This window comes from Corythoichthys intestinalis, chromosome 8 (genome assembly GCF_030265065.1).
Source record: "Corythoichthys intestinalis isolate RoL2023-P3 chromosome 8, ASM3026506v1, whole genome shotgun sequence".
Lineage (NCBI taxonomy): Eukaryota > Metazoa > Chordata > Actinopteri > Syngnathiformes > Syngnathidae > Corythoichthys > Corythoichthys intestinalis.
In genome coordinates this window covers 11,475,842-11,494,428 of record NC_080402.1, presented here as the reverse complement: position 1 = coordinate 11,494,428, position 18,587 = coordinate 11,475,842, and the positions used below count along the sequence as shown (strand labels likewise).

At 38.5% G+C, this 18,587-nt stretch overlaps 1 protein-coding gene across 3 annotated transcripts in view; it reads right to left on the bottom strand.

Annotated features, from left to right (window-relative positions):
* Positions 1-18,587, bottom strand: part of LOC130921036 (ADP-ribosylation factor-binding protein GGA3-like) — a 31,778-nt gene that overhangs the window by 2,021 nt on the left and 11,170 nt on the right. For all 3 annotated transcript variants that reach the window (XM_057844646.1, XM_057844648.1, XM_057844649.1), the window contains 12 exons: positions 18,082-18,180; positions 13,161-13,284; positions 12,990-13,090; positions 11,232-11,312; positions 11,022-11,153; positions 8,763-8,958; positions 8,526-8,687; positions 4,205-4,248; positions 4,030-4,130; positions 3,830-3,945; positions 2,625-2,794; positions 2,372-2,482 (listed from right to left, as the gene is read on the bottom strand). In XM_057844646.1, the coding sequence (XP_057700629.1) occupies positions 2,372-2,482; positions 2,625-2,794; positions 3,830-3,945; positions 4,030-4,130; positions 4,205-4,248; positions 8,526-8,687; positions 8,763-8,958; positions 11,022-11,153; positions 11,232-11,312; positions 12,990-13,090; positions 13,161-13,284; positions 18,082-18,180 (1,437 nt within the window). The remainder of the gene's footprint in view (positions 1-2,371; positions 2,483-2,624; positions 2,795-3,829; positions 3,946-4,029; positions 4,131-4,204; positions 4,249-8,525; positions 8,688-8,762; positions 8,959-11,021; positions 11,154-11,231; positions 11,313-12,989; positions 13,091-13,160; positions 13,285-18,081; positions 18,181-18,587) is intronic.

The window sequence follows — 18,587 nt, the reverse complement described above, 5'->3', positions numbered from 1 at the left end:
AGTCTCCTTAGGGAGAGGGTTCACTTACTTATTTTTCCCTCTTCTGTCATTGTTTGCATGCTATCCTCATTAAAACATGAAAACCTATAAATGTTTGGGGGGTTTTCGTTAAAGCAGACAGTTTTTACATCTGTGTGACTTTAACAAAGATCAGATCACATTTGATGGTGTCATAGGCACTTTAAGCACTGCAAATGTAATAATTATGGTATAAATAAAACAATGCTTTGTACATGTATATATTAGGGCTGTCAAAATTATCGCGTTAACGGGCGTTAATTTTTTAAATTAATCACGTTAAAATATTTGACGCAATTAACGCAGATGTCACGCTCAGACAGATTTAAATGACAGTACACGAAAACACTCACTTGTTGTTATGGAGTTCTGCCTCCCTCTGCTGGCGCTTGGGTGAATGACCATCTCGCATATTGCCTCAAACAGATTACAATGAGGCCGTTTATGGACATTAAGAGTGAAGAGAATGCCACCGGCCGCTTGGGGGCAGCGCCGTTCCATACTCATGTTATTTCTTCTAAATGTGGGAGAATTAGTAGTTGTGAGACGTTTATGCTGTATTCACAATGCAATGCAAATTGCTATTTGTGCTCCACACATATTTCGGTAAGTTTTCTTTCTTTTAGTGGCAATTATGTGTCTCTTGGTGTATTTTGGGTAAGATATGTGCAGATATATGTTATACAGTAGAGGCGAGTGGACACAGGCGTTCTTTGGACCACGCCGTTTATTGGCAACTACTTCACAACAAACATACAGTGGGGAGAACAAGTATTTGATAGACTGCCAATGGGAAAACCCACTGGCAGTCTATCAAATACTTGTTGTCCCCACTGTAAGTATCGTTTAGTGAAAGCACAACAAAAACAATATTCCTATCTCTCCCAGAAAAAATAATGTTCACAAAAAGAAAAGCACTTCAGTCTATAGCAATGAGGCCCTATTCTGACACACAGTTAAACAACAATGCAAAATGAACTGGCATTCCATATCAAAATAGCTATGCAAAATACACGTACATACACTTTGGTCACTATATTTTTATTATTGTTATTTTTATTCTTCTTATTATATTAATTCTACTTTTGATTGAAAATTTTACAAATTTTATTAAAACGAAAACATGAAGAGAGGTTTTAATATAAATTTCTATAACTTGTAACATTTATCGTTTAAGAACTACAAGTCTTTCTATCCTTGGATCACTTTAACAGAAAGAATGTTAATGCCATTTGAGGATTTATTGTTACAATAAACAAATACAGTACTTATATACAGTATGTTGTATCTATATATCCGTCGTGTGTCTTATCTTTCCATTCCAACAATAATTTACATAAAAATATGGCATATTTTAGAGATGGTTTGAATTGCGATTAATTACGATTAATTAATTTTTAAGTTGTAATTAACTCGATTAAAAAATGTAATCGTTTGACAGCCCTAGTATAAATATATATATATATATATATATATATATATATATTTTCATATATCTTAACTAGGGCTGTCAAACGATTAAAATTTTTAATCGAGTTAATCACAGCTTAAAAATTAATTAATCGTAATTAATCGCAATTCAAACCATCTCTAAAATATGCCATATTTTTCTGTAAATTTTTGTTGGAATGGAAAGACACAAGACGGATATATACATTCAACATACTGTACACAAGAACTGTATCTGTTTATTATAACAATAAATCAGCCAGATGGCATTAACATTCACATTCTGTTAAAGCGATCCATGGATAGAAAGACTTGTAGTTCTTAAAAGATAAATGTTAGTACAAGTTATAGAAATCTTATATTAAAACCCCTCTTAATGTTTTCGTTTGAATAAGATTTGTAAAATTTTCAATCAAAAAATAAACCAGTAGCTCGCCATTGTTGATGTCAATAATTACACAATGCTCAAGTCAGTTGCACCCAAGCGCCAGCAGAGGACGACAAACACAAGTAACAGGTAGACATGACACTGCTGTCAATTTAATCTGTTTGAGCGGGGCATGTGCGTTAATTGCGTCAAATATTTTAACGTGATTAAATAAAAAGAATTAATTACCGCCCGTTAACGCGATCATTTTGACAGCCCTAATCTTAACATTTTTAAATTAAATACTGTATTTTTTTTTTTTTTAAAGAAAATCCGCGATGGACTGAGGGTGCCAAGTAGCGAGGGTTCATTGTAGGACATTGGTATAATAACGCAGCTTGATTCTCTATCAATTATCTGGCGGCTCAAAGGGAAGGGGATTTTCTTCTGAGTTCATTATTTTGATCTTGGTTGCAGTATCATTTATGGCAACCAATCTTACATATTGCTCCTTTTATATATCCAGAGTTGACTCACCTTGTTTGGATTAGCTAACAGGATGACCTGTGTTATACCAGGTGGGGGAAGGAATGGGTTGTATGGTGGCAGGTGTGTTGTTGACGGTGGTTGAAGTTTTACTGACATGGTCTGTAAGGATGAGGAAAAAGAACAGGGACTTGTGAAAACACTCATCTTTCCTTGGATACTGTAGTGCACGTGTCAAACTCAAGGCCCGGGGACCCAGACCCATCCCACCACATCATTTTTGTGTCTTTTGAGGTGTTTTCACCTTTAGAACAGAAGCTTGAAACAGGAAGTCTTTCACTTCCAAGGAAGAAGTGTTCACTGTGGAGACGACAACCACCACCACATCGGGATGACCGGGCGGCGAGTCCCTGGCGAAATGAAGCGAGACGTGGATTCCGCCTTTGTCGTGTATGGTGATGGGCTCCAACTGACCTGCAAAAAGGAAAATAACTTTTACATGTTATTGTGTTTTGTTTTAGAATAACTGCCAAACAAAGTAGTCAGTTAATTTTTTTTTTGTTGGAATAAGAAACACAAGTACACTGTTACAGATGTATTTAGCATTTTTTATCTGGATAAATATATCAAGTTTATTTATGAATAGATTTCGTCATCTATGTTACAGTAACTTTTATATTCTGAATGATGTGTGAATAAACTGAACTGAACTGAATTTGGCTATCACAGCTCCCTTGGAGGAGACAGTCAACCTCTGCTGCCACCTGGTGTCAACATTGTTGTTGTCCGACATGCCTCCTAGCATGCAAAATTCATGTTCTGTGCGAATTATTTCTTCAGTTACTGTTCCAGTTGTTTCATTAAATGCTAGTTATGGAATTTGGTAACACTATTTGACAGTGGCGCTATAAGACTCTCATTAGGTAATCATAATTACGACATGACTATCATGAGCATTTATAAATGTTTATAACGGATGTCATTTAGTGTTATCTGGCAAATTATTTAACTTTTGAATGGATGTAAAAGATCCAAACTGGACATAAATGGAGTTAGTGACATAATTTGCCGGATGACACTTAATGATGTCTGTCATAAGATATTCAGTAATGCCCATGATAGTGTCATGTCATAATTATGACGGTCTTATGACAGTCTTATGATGCTTCTGTCAAATAAAGTGTGACCTATTAACCCAAATAAATCAACAAATTAGCCACACTGGACTATAAGCCGCAGCATTTAAAAAAAAAAAAGGAAAAAAGTAGCTGTTTATAGTCAGAAAAATACGATATACACACACTTTTGTACCTGTGTAATATGTGCCCCTGATTTGCTGCTGGAGATGCTCAAAAGTTTTTGTACTATCCACACTGAAATTTTATAGTTTTTTAGCTTTGCATCTACTCATGTCTTAAATACATCATTAATTTATTATTATTTTTAACTGGAAAAATGTACACAAAAAATTGTGTTAGTACGTGAATACATAAAAATATATTGACATACTTGATTTAATGCTCTCCATAGGAACAAAGATTTCTTTCAGCACGTCTTTTGAAGGTGCTGACGATAGAGAGGGACTTGAAGGCAAACTTAAACATGTGAACTGATGATTCAGCGAACTGCCAGGACACAAAAAATGGCAATGACACATGAAAATCATGCACATGAAAGTGTTACATCTTGCTTGAGTTTGCCATGGTCACCCTATGTTCGTTCCATTTAGTGAAAAACCGTTTTCTCCGCATCCGCGAGCTCTCAGCGAAGGGCTCATCTCTTTATTTGTTCCATCGACTGCTACATTGAGCTGTGAGAGAGGGAAGTGTTTGCATTCTTAGGAAAATGCAATTAATTTTACAATAAAAGTATGAAAAATCTCACCTGAAGTAGTTCATCATAGTACGATTTTGGAGACAGAAGAGACTCTGGAATGAAAGAGTCATCATCACAGAGTTAAATATGGAAAACACTACAAGAATGAAGCATTTATGCAATGAGAATAAAGTAAAGCTATTTTAAGATAAACTCGATATTAGCCGATTTGATTTTAAAATGCTTTTATGGGCCGATATTATCGGCTACTCCATAATATCAGACAACTCTACAACATACAACTGCAATGCAGACAAGATGAAATTGCATTTCTCTCCCATCCATGTAAATAAAAGCAGCACGATTAAGCAAGGGCGTAAGTTTGCATTGGGATGGTAGGGACATAACACTACCAACTTTTCAGGATGCTCAGATTGTTCCCACCAACTTTTAAGCAACCTGATTTGCATTATATAATGACTTCAGTTATACAGGTACATTTAGATTGTCTTCCCATATGTTGTAAGGATAGAATTGACCCTATCATTATTAAGTGAGTTACTGTATTTCCATTACTCACAGCCCTGACAGAAATACATGTCGACAACATGGCACCTCCTCCGCCCCCTTCGAAGTTTTTTTGACAAGCAGCAGCAGCAGCAGCAGCCACTGTAAGTAATGTAAAAAGACGCCAATGTTGTGGAGGTGGGGAACACACCACCAATTCTGCGACTGAAAGTCCAACCTGCATCAGAGTTAGCATAACATTAAACTGTGAATTTGCTAACCTGCTAAATTCGAGTCGGAATCTGCTTAGAGAGAAATGTCCTTCTGTATGTTTTCTACTGTTAACGTTAATAAGACTTACTAAACTTTTATTTTTGTTAGTCCCTGACTAAGAAGTTTTTTCAGTTATATTTAATTTCTCTATTTCTGACAATGTTGAGTGGTCTTAAGTGTTTATTTTTTGGATTCTGGAGATTATAAACACGTTTGTGTTTATTGTGTATGTTAATATAATTTAGATTCTGTTCAAATATTGCAATCTGCTAATACAATCCAGACATTTATTCTGGACGTTTTCAAAATGTTTCTTTAGAAGTTTTTGAAAACAAAGGTTTGAATCGAACAATGAACCAAAACTCATGAAAGTTAGTACAGTGGTATGAAAAAATATCTGAACCTTATGGAATTTCTTACATTACTGCATAAAATCACCATCAAATGTGATCTGATCTTTGTCAAAACCACACAGATGCAAAAACAGTGTTTGCTTTAACTAAAACCACCCAAACATCCATTGGTTTTCATATTTTAACGAGGAGAGTATGCAAACAATGACAGACTAGGGAAAAATAAATGAACCAGCATATTTAATATTTTGTGCCCCCTCCTTTTTCAGCATTAACTTCAACCAGAAGCTTCCTGTAGCTGCAGATCAGTCTGGCACATCGATCAGGACTAAGTTTGGCCCATTCTTCTCTACAAAACTGCTATAGTTCAGTCAGATTCCTGAGATATCTGGCATGAATCGCTGCCTTTAGGTCATGCCACAGTATCTCAATGTGGTTCAAGTCTGGACTTTGACTTGGCCACTCCAGAACGTGTATTTTTTTCTTCTGAAACCATTCTAAAGTTGATTTACTTCTGTGTTTTGCATGATTGTCTTGTTGCAGCATCATTCCTCTTTTTAGCTTCAACTGTCTGACAAACGGCCTCTAGTTTTCCTGCAAATCATCCTGATAAACTTTTGAATTCATTCTTCCATTAATTTCTGCAAGTTGTCTAGGCCCTGAGAAAGCAAAACAGCCCCAAATCATGATACTCCTTCCACCATGCTTCACAGTGGGGATGAGGTGTTGATGTTGGTGAGCTGTTCCATTTTTCTTCCACACATGACGTTGTGTGTTACTCCCAAACAATTCAACTTTGGCTTCATCAGTCCACAAAATATTTTGCCAAAACCTCTCTGGAGTGTCCAAGTGCCTTTTTGCGAACATTAAACGAGCAACAATGTTTTTTTGTTTTTTTTAGACGGCAGTGGCTTCTGCTGTGAAGTCCTCCCATGAACCTCATTGTTGCCTATAGTTTTACATATAGTTGATGTGTGCACATAGATATTGGACTGTGGCAGTGATTTCTGTAAGTCTTCAGCAGACACTCTAGGATTCTTTTTTACCTCTCTGAGTATTCTGAGCTGAACCCTTGGCATCACCTTTGGTGGACGGCCACTCCTTGGGAGAGAAGCAAACTTTATACAAATCAACAATCCTTGATCTCAGGTCTTCAGACAGCTCTTTTGACTGAGCCATGATGCACATAAGACTATGCTTCTCATCAAGACAATTATTACCAGGTGTGTGTTTTAGAGTGGGCAGGGCAGATTTAAACCACTCATCAGTGATTGGACACACACCTGACTTAAATTGTTTGGTAAAAATTGGTTTCAATTGCTCTTCAAGTCTCCTTAGGCAGAGGGTTCATGTCCTTATTTTTCCCCCTTCTGTCATTGTTTGCATGCCATCCTTCTTAAAAACTGATACATGTAAAAGGGAAATTTACTTAAAGAGCATACGACAGGAGAAAAAAAGTCTTAAATAGCATTATTATGTGAATTAGAATCATATTTTGAGACGATTCGACTATATACAACAATTTAGCAAAGCGCAGATGACGAGAAATTAGTCTTTTAATCTGCCGGTTAGCCACGCCTACCATTATAGGGCTCTAGCGTCCCCAACAGGTGGATGACGTCAGCGGGAGACTGGGCTCATCGGTTTTACTATTCAGCCCATTGAGGGGGAATTATTCAGAACGAGGAAAACACGATGAAGAGAGCCGCAAAATGCCGTTGTTTCAGTCTCTCTACTCCAATATTTTTACAGGATATTCTTTTTATCCAAGTATTTTTCCCCAATAGCTAAATAAATGGCATGGTCGTGACGAATAACAGTCTTGTGCTCAATGGGATATGAAATGATAAAAATGCACTTATTCAGGACGACATGGCAAAAATACTCCATAATGGTCAAAACTGTCGACTTCACCTTTACTGTCGCACCTCCCGAACGATATTTTATGACACCTAAATCGGACATATGTCATTTCCCTTCCCTGGCTTTGGAGAATGTAAACAAACCAAGAGGCGTGACAGCTAGCCGACATGCTAACCCGAACAGAGTGATGTTTAAAAGTCTTCGAAGCGGAAAATCACACATAACTAGCCCGGATTATTTGACATGACGACTGGGTTGTCGATTGTTTTTGCGGATTGGGAAACCGCCCAGCGGAGAGCAATTTACAGCTCGTTCCCCGGAGGAGGGCGGCTGCAGTTGTTATGAAGCTAACGCGCAGCTAATGTGCATGATGAGAGCTTTTTACATGCCTATCAATGATCAAACGTAAGTAGTCCTTTATTTAAAGAAAGTTTGTAGTGTTTACTTTGTAATCGCTGTATTCATATTTGACATAATACAAAACAAGATGTGTACTGACTTCCTCGTAAGTCCATTGGTCCCATAGTAGTAGGTCTTGTTTTGGCCAATATCCACGGTGAATGGGAACCTTTTGAAACTCCAAAAAGGCGCACAAGCCTCTCCCTCATGCAGCAAGATTTTTCTGCAGCCGTTTGGCTGGCGTGATGCGAAAAATAAACGTATTAATCCGCAAAAGCAGCTGAATCCTTAGTCCTCATACACAACAGTACGGCTGTATAGTGAAGAAGACGCCTTCATCCGTACATGTCACAGCGCCCTCCTCCTCAATGCAAGACCGAAGCCGGAAGTCAATCATTTTCATGGCGCGGGATTAAAAAAACTAAATAAATATAGCGATCGCTTCCACACACATCCAAGCGGTCCATATCATTCAGGAGCATAAAATACCGCGTGTATTATGAATAAACATGCTTTTTCGTGTCACATGCACTTTAGACAGTTTTTTCATCTGTGCGATTTTGACAAAGACCAGATCACATTTGATGCTGATTTTATGCAGAAATGTGAGAAATTCCAAAAGGTTCAGATACTTTTTCATACCACTGTAAGTAAGTCAATACAGATGTATTTTGTATTGATTGTTAAGCCTATCAATTAAGTAGGTTCACATTTGTGAGAAATGTAGCCCCTGTTCATCCAATCTGTTTAGTCTCATTAATGTTCATTCACACATCCCAGAGTAATACAAAATTTGACCAACTGTATTGTTCAGGTTCTGTAACTGTTTGGCATCGAAAAATGTTTCCCTATTTAAATTATACACGTGACTTGATCAGGATTGTTTGTTCACATCAACCACACCAACTTTCATGATACAAAGTTGTGTGTTTTTTTTCCCCTCAAGTTCTTCGTACACTTTGTCCATTGTGTTTTTCAATTCAATGCAGTCGTACCTGATGGCGGAGGGTTCTGTTCAGTGCTTTCAAAGCATGAGAAGAAAACAGGTGAGGATGAGACAGAGGACGAACGTGAGTCTGTCCTGCCTGCCTGAGGTGAGTCCACAGCGGAGAGGTCAATAAGTTGGTAGCTCTTGAACTCTCGGGGACTCGTAGGAGCTAAAATAAGAACACTCAAGGTTATATAACATGAAAAATCACCAGTTCACTTATTTCCACAAAGCGTGGCCTCACTTTTGACGTTTTCCATTTCGCCTTGTTCACTTGTACTGCTTCGTTTCCGCTCCGTTTGCTGCTTGTAGGCGTTAAGGACGAGCGCCAGCTCGTCGTTTGCCGCCAGGATCTGCATCAGTGCTGCGTCGTCGTCCGCCGTTTCGCTCGCAAGCCGGAAAAGCCTCGGCCTCAAACACTCGCAGCTTTTATACAGCTCCTGAAATACAGACAACTCCTTCTTGGATCCTTTTCTTCACATTTTACCAACACTCACCATTGCTAGGGACTGTTGACATTAGTAATTTTATAGCTGAACCCTCCACCAACAGTGTTGTCACAGATTACTTGAAAAGTAATTTTACTACTGATTATGCCTCAAAAAAGTAATCTAGTTACTTTACTGATTACTTTATCATCAAAGTAAGTTACTTCAAAAGTTTATCGGTTACTTTTTACCAATTGTTCTCCCTTTGCTGCCTCAACATAACAATGACAACAGAAAAATGTCATTGCATGTAATTGACTTTCCGACATTTGAATTTAAAGGGTATGATCAAAATTTTTCACATAAACATTCGCTCTTTGAATTAGTGGGGGTTTCATTAGTCAATAGAGTTGATTTCAACCACCATTGACTCGCGCTAGCCTAGCCACTCCAGAGCCCTGAAACTAACAAACAACTGACAAACTCAGGCATGAAAATGGGTCAGGGGTTAAAAAGGTAAGAAGGGTGTGGAGGAAATATGTTCCGGTAGGGCTGTCCCAAACGACTAATTTCCTCCCGATTAGTCAGCAAACTATTTTTATGATTAGTCGACTTTTAACTAATTTAGCAATGAAATTTTTGTTGACGCTTATTAATTCACAAAAACACTTCTAACACAATTCTTTATTAAAGTACAAATTAACATGTAAATAACAATTAATAACATAAACAATGAGGTCAAATGTTGATAGCATTTACTAGTGCAAAAGAATGCAATGTAAACAGATTCAGAACACTGACTTCGCCTTTCCAACATTATTCAAAACAATAAAAAAAAAAATATCTAGCATTATTATTATAGTATACTACTATATAAAATAGTATTATAAGAATTAAAATATTCATTGCCAATCATATTTTTCAAAAACGGTGTCATTTTAAAGCAATTCTTAGTGTATAATCTGAATTCTGTAGCATTATAGTATTTACATATTATAGTATTAATTCTGAAGTATGGGGGATTAACTCCAGAAATCGTTATCTATATGAACGTGGCGTGCTTTTATTTTGATATGTTGACCGAAAGTACGTTCGCTAAACCGCTAACAGCTTCACACTCCGCAAAAAAAGCACTTATCGTCATTGCTTGTGGTGTCTCTCAGATTTTTTTTTCTTTTCATTTTTTTGTTGTGTTAACCATAACCAGCTATTTTAAATGTTTGAAGTGTCACCTTTTAACCGCAAGTTTGCGTTTTGGACAAGACTGCAAATGTTTTATAGCAGGCTAAAGTAGGTTGTCTTTTTTCCCCCCATTAGTCTCAATGTAGCAATGCTAACATTTACAGTGTTAAATATACATGCGTTTCCTTATTTTGTATGTCTGAACTGTAATTCTACGGCGTGTTGATTACCAATAAACATCTGTAAAATGAACTTGAGTCTCATATGTTCTCTAAACGCAGCCGTGAAAATTGTCGCCCTCGTTTTTATTTACCTTGCAACAAATGGACTCATTGCATATCGCGACAGGCTTAGGAACTTCAATAAAACATGTCGTTAATTAGTTAGATGGAATTATGACCCCACCCCCTAGAAAATTTTCTCCTCGGATCTACACAATTCACGTAGGTCACCCCTTTTGACTTCATGCCTGCAAACTGCATGGAATTTGTTGAAATCAAATCCACCGACTAATTAAACCCCCGCTAACTTGGAAGATTAAGCCTAATGCCAAAAATTCTGAAGTACGCCTTACACACACGTGGTCAACTTTAAACTCAATCGGACTTATAACACATCCCAAAGATGCTAAACAAACACGTCACCTCACGGCATAAGTGTGCAACACAAATATGATGTAAACAATGCTTGCCTATGACTACCCGCCGTTGCAGCAGCAAAGCTACGAAACAGCCGCGCATGTAGCGGCTCCAACCTATCGCTGGAACCCTCCAAAATGAAGGAAAAATACTCACGTACATACATGGACGCACACAGATCAACATTACACCCTTACATATTTTCCCTATATTTTAAGATTTTGTAGATTAGTTGGATCATTTTGTTGGTACTACCTTTAATTTTTCATTGGGCTGTAAAAGCGCACTAGTATGCTTTTCCAACATCTGTCTCAGCTGCTCGATGCTGTTTTCCACCTCTTTCAATGTGGATTCGCGTTTTGACACTTTCTCTGCCTTGTCTTGCTCCTAAAACACAAAAAACACAAAATCTTAAAATAAATAAAGATGTGCCTGCTGTGTTTGTTTTATGGCATTGCCTATCACCTCTTTTACTGTGCTTTTAATGAGCATATTAGCGGCCTCCAGGTCTTCAGGACGTCCCCTTTTTAACAACCTGTCAAGGAGCTGAAGGGGGAAAAAAAATAAGGATTCAAAATGGAAACTGTTGTATTCCTAATGGGGTTCACCACAGTGTTGTTTTTGGCAGCTAATTGTCCTCTTGGTCTTTTAGATGAAAACACTTACCAGTCTTAGTCATATTTTAGTCATTTCAAAATGTCTTCGTCTTGTTTTCATTGACGAAAACTACGAAAAATATCGTCTAGTTTTATTGTTTTCAATGTAGGAAAGGTTTCCAACAATTTCAAATGAACGTTAACAGAGGACATGTTGTAGCATCTACAAGAATAACACCAAATTTGTGATGATAATACACACTCAGCAAGTGAACAGTACATTATTTTCAATTAATCATACCCACCTGGACGCCACCAACTGTCTGTAAAATGAAATTGTCTGAGAGTTTAAGTGGATTCTTAGCACGCTTAAGTAATGCTAATGCTACCACGGACGCGATGAGTTACATTTAGTGTGTAATGATCACTCAGCCAGACCCTTAAAGGCTAAAGCTACATTGCATATTCTCTCTTGCCGAGACTACCACGTGTTTTAAAACAAGCAATCCTGGAGCGCAGCCTAGCTTGAAGCACATCCCAAACCTCTTACACAGAGCTGTCACCATACTCAAGTTTGCACTAAAATGTCACTGTCATTGCACTGCCAATGCCATAGCATTGTCACATGCATCTCAGTAAGTAATATGCTCTCAGACATCCGTCTCAATCTGGGTACTGCATATGCAATATTTGCAGTTACATTATAGCATTTTTGCACTGTTACACCACTATCTTGTCTGTCACATGAAGTCACCCATCTGCCTCTTTGTCCGAGTAATGTAAATTGTCATGTATGCATTGTTATGTTACCACTACATCACGACTTGCTACTGGTCACTTATTCACTTTATTTCCAATCTGTGTACACTGGAACCTGTGTTTTTATATTAGCTCCATCCTATCCCATCCCTTAATCCAGGGTCGGTTTACAGGGGCAGCAGTTTAAGAGGGAAGCCCTAACTCTCCTCTCCCTAGCCACTTCAACCAACTTCTCCAGCAGGATCCCAAGGTTTTCCCAGGCCAGCCGAGAGACATAGGCCATGTCTACATGTAGCAGGGTATTTTGCAAAAAGATGAATTATTCCTACAGTTTGGCCTATCATTCACACGCACACACACATTTAAATGGGGGTTCTTGAAAACTGCGCCCAGAGTGAAGATGTGAGACTTCCGCGTTTGTGGCACCATCATGTGGACACCGATAATCGAAGTTTTAACTGTGGAAACATCACTGACTGCAACAAACTTTGTACCTACGTCACACATGAGACCACTGTTTACATTTGTAGTAAATTATGCAGGTGCTTTTTGCTTCCATTTATTTACAAACTCTTGCAGTGCTTCATATTGACGAACATATGCGAAGGATCGGGGTATTATGGACAATTATTTTTTGCCATTGTTATGAATGTATAGTGTATCACAAAAGTGATGACACCGCTCGCATTTCTGCAGATATTTAAGTATATCTTTTCATGGGACAACACTGACAAAATGACTAACACAATGAACAGTAGTCTGTGTGCAGCTTACATAATAATTTATTTTCCCCTCAAAATAACTCAAAATATAGCCATTAATATCCAAACCCCTGGCAACAAAAGTGAGTACACCGCATGATACACACCGTTGCCTTGTCCTCTTGGTCAAAAACCGAGTCTGAGACTCTTTGAGGTGGAGTGGTCATGATGATAGTGTCTGGAAGTTCTGGATCCTTTTCAATGATTCCTAAAACAGGTACATTGCATGAAGGATTTAGAAAAAATATGTGAAAGTGAAAGACTTCATGGTGCCGTACCTTGCTTTTTGAGCATGGAGTAGGTGGCCTGAATTTTTGCTTCCTCTTTAAGCCACAGTGTCCAACCATAAAGAACCTGGGTCAGTCTGTCTTTAACTGTCTGGGCAGTCCACGAACCAAAGTACTGCATAGAGGAAGTTAAATGAGTCAAGTTGAAACTAACCAAAAGCACATTAGCAAGCAGTGAATGATTATAATTCACTGCTATTGGCAGCAATATACAGTGCCCTTCATAATCATTGGCACCCCTGAAAAAGACGTGTTTTTTAGCTTCTAATATTTTTTTAAATTTCAATAATTTAAAGGGGAGGATCAGAATTTTTCACATGAGGCTTAATCTTCGAGTTATTTAATTATTACAATGGGGTTGATTTCAACCACCATTGACTTGCGCTAGCTTAGCAGTTTTCGGAGCCTTGAAACTAAAACAACTGACAAACTGCATGGAATAATTAAATGATTAATACCTTAATGGAAAAAAGACAAAAAAACCAACCTTCAATACAAGTGCATTCATTCAGTGGGGAAAAATCCCACATAAAGAAAAAAATTATTTGACATCAAATAATGTGTGTCACATTTATTAGCACCCCTAGTGTTAATACTTTGTACAACCCCCTTTTGCCAACAAAACAAGGTCTGGGGACTGAGATGGCCATGGGAGGAGCTTGATTTTGTGTGAACCATTTCTGTGTAGATTTGGCCATATGTTTAGGGTCATTGTCTTGCTGAAAGACCCAGTGACGACCCATCTTCAGCTTTCGGGCAGAGGGCAACAGATTTTGATTTAAAATGTTCTGGTATTTCAAAGCATTCATGATGCCATGCACCCTAACAAGGTTCCCAGGGCCTTTGGAAGCGAAAAAGCCACACAGCATCACTGACCCACCCCCATACTTCACAGTGGGTATGAGGTGCTTTTCAGAATGTGCATCTTTTGTGGCACGCCAGACCCACTTAAGAGTGTTTGTTGTCAAAAAGCTCAAGTCTCACAAAAAGCTTGGTCTCACACAAAAATACACACGGTCCCACTTTGGTCAGATGAGACCAAGATAGAGCTTTTTGATAACAAACACTCTAAGTGGGTGGATTTTCTTGTGAGAGAAATGGGTTCCAAGAATGTTAGCGCAGGTGGTGAAAAAGGAAAAAGGTGATGCTTAATATTGAAATTAAGATGGAAATGATAGAAAAATATGAGCGTGGTGTGCGTGTACGTGAACTGGCTCGACAATATGGCCATACAATGTCTACGATCTCGACGGTCCACCTTTGACTGTTAGCCAGTCTTTATAAGTTAAGGTGACAATTATCATTATTGTAACATCACCAAAGAAATCGCCAGTTTTTTAATCATTTATTGCAGAACTTGTGCAACACAACATGCCTACTGTCCGCCGCAGCTGACGCCAACAACTGAAAATGAAAAGTGAAAGTAAAAACTGTAATGCAACTCCTTCACTCTGTCACATCAGCCCCATGGTGTGTTCAGGTACACCACGCAAAACACAACTGCCACATTAGAACCCGATTTGTTACATTACTACAGGTATTATTATTATTATTAGTATCATTCATCATTATTGTGATTTTTATAATTTATTTGTTTTGCTCTGTGTAATTGCTATTTGCAATAGTACCATCAGTATTTATTAAGGATTTAGTCTACGTTTTTGGGCTGTGTAATGAATTAATGGAATTATAATGTATTCTTATGGGAAAATCCTGCTCGGAATACCACCATTTTGACTTGCAAACAACGTTCAGGAATGAATTAACGTCATATGTAGACATACCACTGTAATGAATATAGCCCATGTAAGAAGCTTAAATTAAGCCTACATTCTGTTGCATTCTTCAGCTTTAACACTAGATGGAGCTAGTCACTTTAACAGTGATCCTCTATCAAAACATCAACGTCAAAACCTGGCATGTTGAAATCACTGTAGGAAATTGCTGAATTTTAGTATTTTGTTTTATATAAATAAACATATATAAAAACAATGGGATGAAATGAGTTATCTTGGTTGAGATTCTCTTGACTATTATTTGCTGTCGCTGGACATTAGAAATATATATCCTTATACCTCTGGATTAATTTGCTGCTTGTAGTCCTAAACTCATTCACTGCCATTAAAAATGATCGACATCAAATCATTGTTTTTTCCGTCAATGATGACCAAGAAAATATTTTTCGTTCGTAGTGACGAGGTAAAAACGTTTCTTGGGAGACTGAAATATATCGAGATGAATGCCTGTTTTCGTCTGATAAGACGACATCTAGACGAAAATGGAAACAAGTTTTTGTCATATGTTCAAAATGCGTGACATTTTCTTTATGTGCGTGTAGTAGGTCAGTGTGCATTGCAGCTGTGTTTGAGTCGTGTCATTCATGTGAAATGTGCTGCGCCCCCCTCTTACTGGTGTTTAACATGCTTCAAGTTACAGTAGGCTGCGCTCCAGGCTTACTTTTGTTGAAACACATGGTAAGATTTGTTTTCTTACCTTGACTAGAGAGGATATGCAGTACTGTATTTTTCCGACTATAAGTCGCACCTGAGTATAAGTCGCACCAGCCATAAAATGCCCAACGAAGAGGAAAACAACATATTCTACTATAAATCGCACTGGAGTATAAGTCGCATTTTGGGGGGAAATTTACTTGATAAAATCCAACACATAGAACAGATATGTCATCTTGAAAGGCAATTTAAAATAAAAAATACAATCGAGAATAACATGAATAAGTGTACAGTATGATAATGTTACATGATACATGAACAACGAAATGTGAACGTGGCCAGTATGTTTAAGTAACATAGCTATTAAGAGTTATTCAGATAACTACACTCACCGGCCACTTTATTAGGTACACCTGTCCAACTGCTCGTTAACACTTAATTTCTAAACAGCCAATCACATGGCGGCAACTCAGTGCATTTAGGCATGTAGACATGGTTTAAGACAATCTCCTGCAGTTCAAACCGAGCATCAGTATGGGGAAGAAAGGTGATTTGAGTGACTTTGAACGTGGCATGGTTGTTGGTGCCAGGAGGGCTGGTCTGAGCATTTCAGAAACTGCTGATCTACTGGGATTTTCACGCACAACCATCTCTAGGGTTTACAGAGAATGGTCCGAAAAAGAAAAAATATCCAGTGAGCGGCAGTTCTGTGGGCGGAAATGCCTTGTTGATGCCAGAGGTCAGAGGAGAATAGGCAGACTGGTTCGAACTGATAGAAAGGCAACAGTGACTCAAATAACCACCCGTTACAACCAAGGTAGGCAGAAGAGCATCTCTGAACGCACAGTACATCGAACTTTGAGGCAGATGGGCGACAGCAGCAGAAGACCACGCCGGGTGCCACTCCTTTCAGCTAAGAACAGGATACTGAGGCTACAATTTGCACAAACTCATCAAAATTGGACAACAGAAGATTGGAAAAACGTTGCCTGGTCTGATGAGTCTCGATTTCTGCTGCGACATTCGGATGGTAGGGTCAGAATTTGACGTCAACAACATGAAACCATGGATCCATCCTGCTTTGTATCAACGGTTCAGGCTGGTGGTGTGTAATGCTGTGGGGAATATTTTCTTGGGACTCTTTGGGCCCCTTGGTACCAATTGAGCATCGTTGGAACGCCACAGCCTACCTGAATATTGTTGCAGACCATGTCCATCCCTTTATGACCACAATGTACCCAACTTCTGATGATTCAGCAGGATGATGCGCCATGTTATAAAGCTGGAATCATCTCAGACTGGTTTTTTGAACATGACATTGAGTTCACTGTACTCCAATGGCCTCCACAGTCATCAGATCTCAATCCAATAGAGCATCTTTGGGATGTGGTGGAACGGGAGATTCGCATCATGGATGTGCAGCCGACAAATCTGCACCAACTGTGTGATGCCATCATGTCAATATGGACCAAACTCTCTGAGGAATGCTTCCAGCACCTTGTTGAATCTATGCCACAAAGAATTGAAGCATTTCTGAAGACAAAAGGGGGTCCAACCCGCTACTAGCATGGTGTACCTAATAAAGTGGCCGGTGAGTGTATAGCATAAAGATCATGCTAACAAGTTTACCAAACCATCAGTGTCACTTCAAAACACCAAAATAACATGTGAAATGACAAAATAATGTGTTAATATTTTCACACATGAGTCGCTCCAGAGTATAAGTCGCACCCCCAGCCAAACTATGAAAAAAAACTGCGACTTATAGTCTGAAAAATACGGTATTTCTTTACCCTTTAAAGGTCTGTGCTGGATGACTAACACACACTAAATGTAACTCGTAGCATTAGCATAGCATTCGCGTTGTCATTAGCATAAACTTAAGCGTGGCATGCAACCGCTTAAACTCTCGGACAACTTTTTTTTTTAACATGCTGTTGGTGGCGTCCAGGTGGGTATAATTAATTTATAATAAATTTCCTGCTGAGTGTGCATTATCATCACAAAGTTGTCCTTGTAGATGCTACAATATACTAAAACTTGCATTTATAGAAGAAAACATTTTGAGAAAGCGTCAACGAAAACAAAACGAGGACAAACACATTTCGAAATGACTAAAATACGACTAAGACTAGTAAGTATTTTCATTTCGTTTCGACGACAATTAAAAGGGCTGCCAAAAACAACACTGCATCAAACTCACATTGTGAAGGGTGGCATCGAGTGAAATTGGATTGGACATCTATAGCCGTCACTGGCAGTCAATGAGTGAATACTATATACATTTTAAAAACCCAATCTTTTTTTACCTGATTCCGATCCTCTGTTTAACAAACGAAAGTAGAAGGATTTTGAAGTTTGGACACTCCTACTCTGTTCCATTTGAATCCATCTACGTCAATGGCGTTAAGTGTTGAATGTCCTGGCATCATAGTGTACTGTACTACATCCAAACATCTTACCTTCGGCACCAAAACTTTGATCAGCTCGTTAAGGAATCGATACTTGTCAGCTTCGCCGCGGAACCTCTTGCCGCAGTTGTTCATGCATGCCTCGAGAACCTGGGAACGAGCAGACCGTTAACCCCGGACTGAACGAAAAGACCCAACGTCACATCCTCACGGCTAAACATAACATAACCATGTTTCTGCTTGTCACATGAGAGGTCAGAAGACCCTGCGAGTGACCAAAGAATAACACCGTGGTTTATGGATGGCCAGCATGTGATAAAAGTTTGTCGTACATATTATACAAATACTGCTCGCTGCTCCATTTTTATCCTTGTCATGGAGAAGTTGATTAGGGAACTTTGTGGATATGTGAACAAGAATTCAGAGCGCTACAAGATTAAGATGGCGGAAAACACTCAGGTGACTTGAAGTTCTACTCTGAGACCCCCAATTTAGCCAACTTTCAAAATTGTCCGATATGCATGTGTGATAAATCATTGGAAAGCTTAAAATCTCAA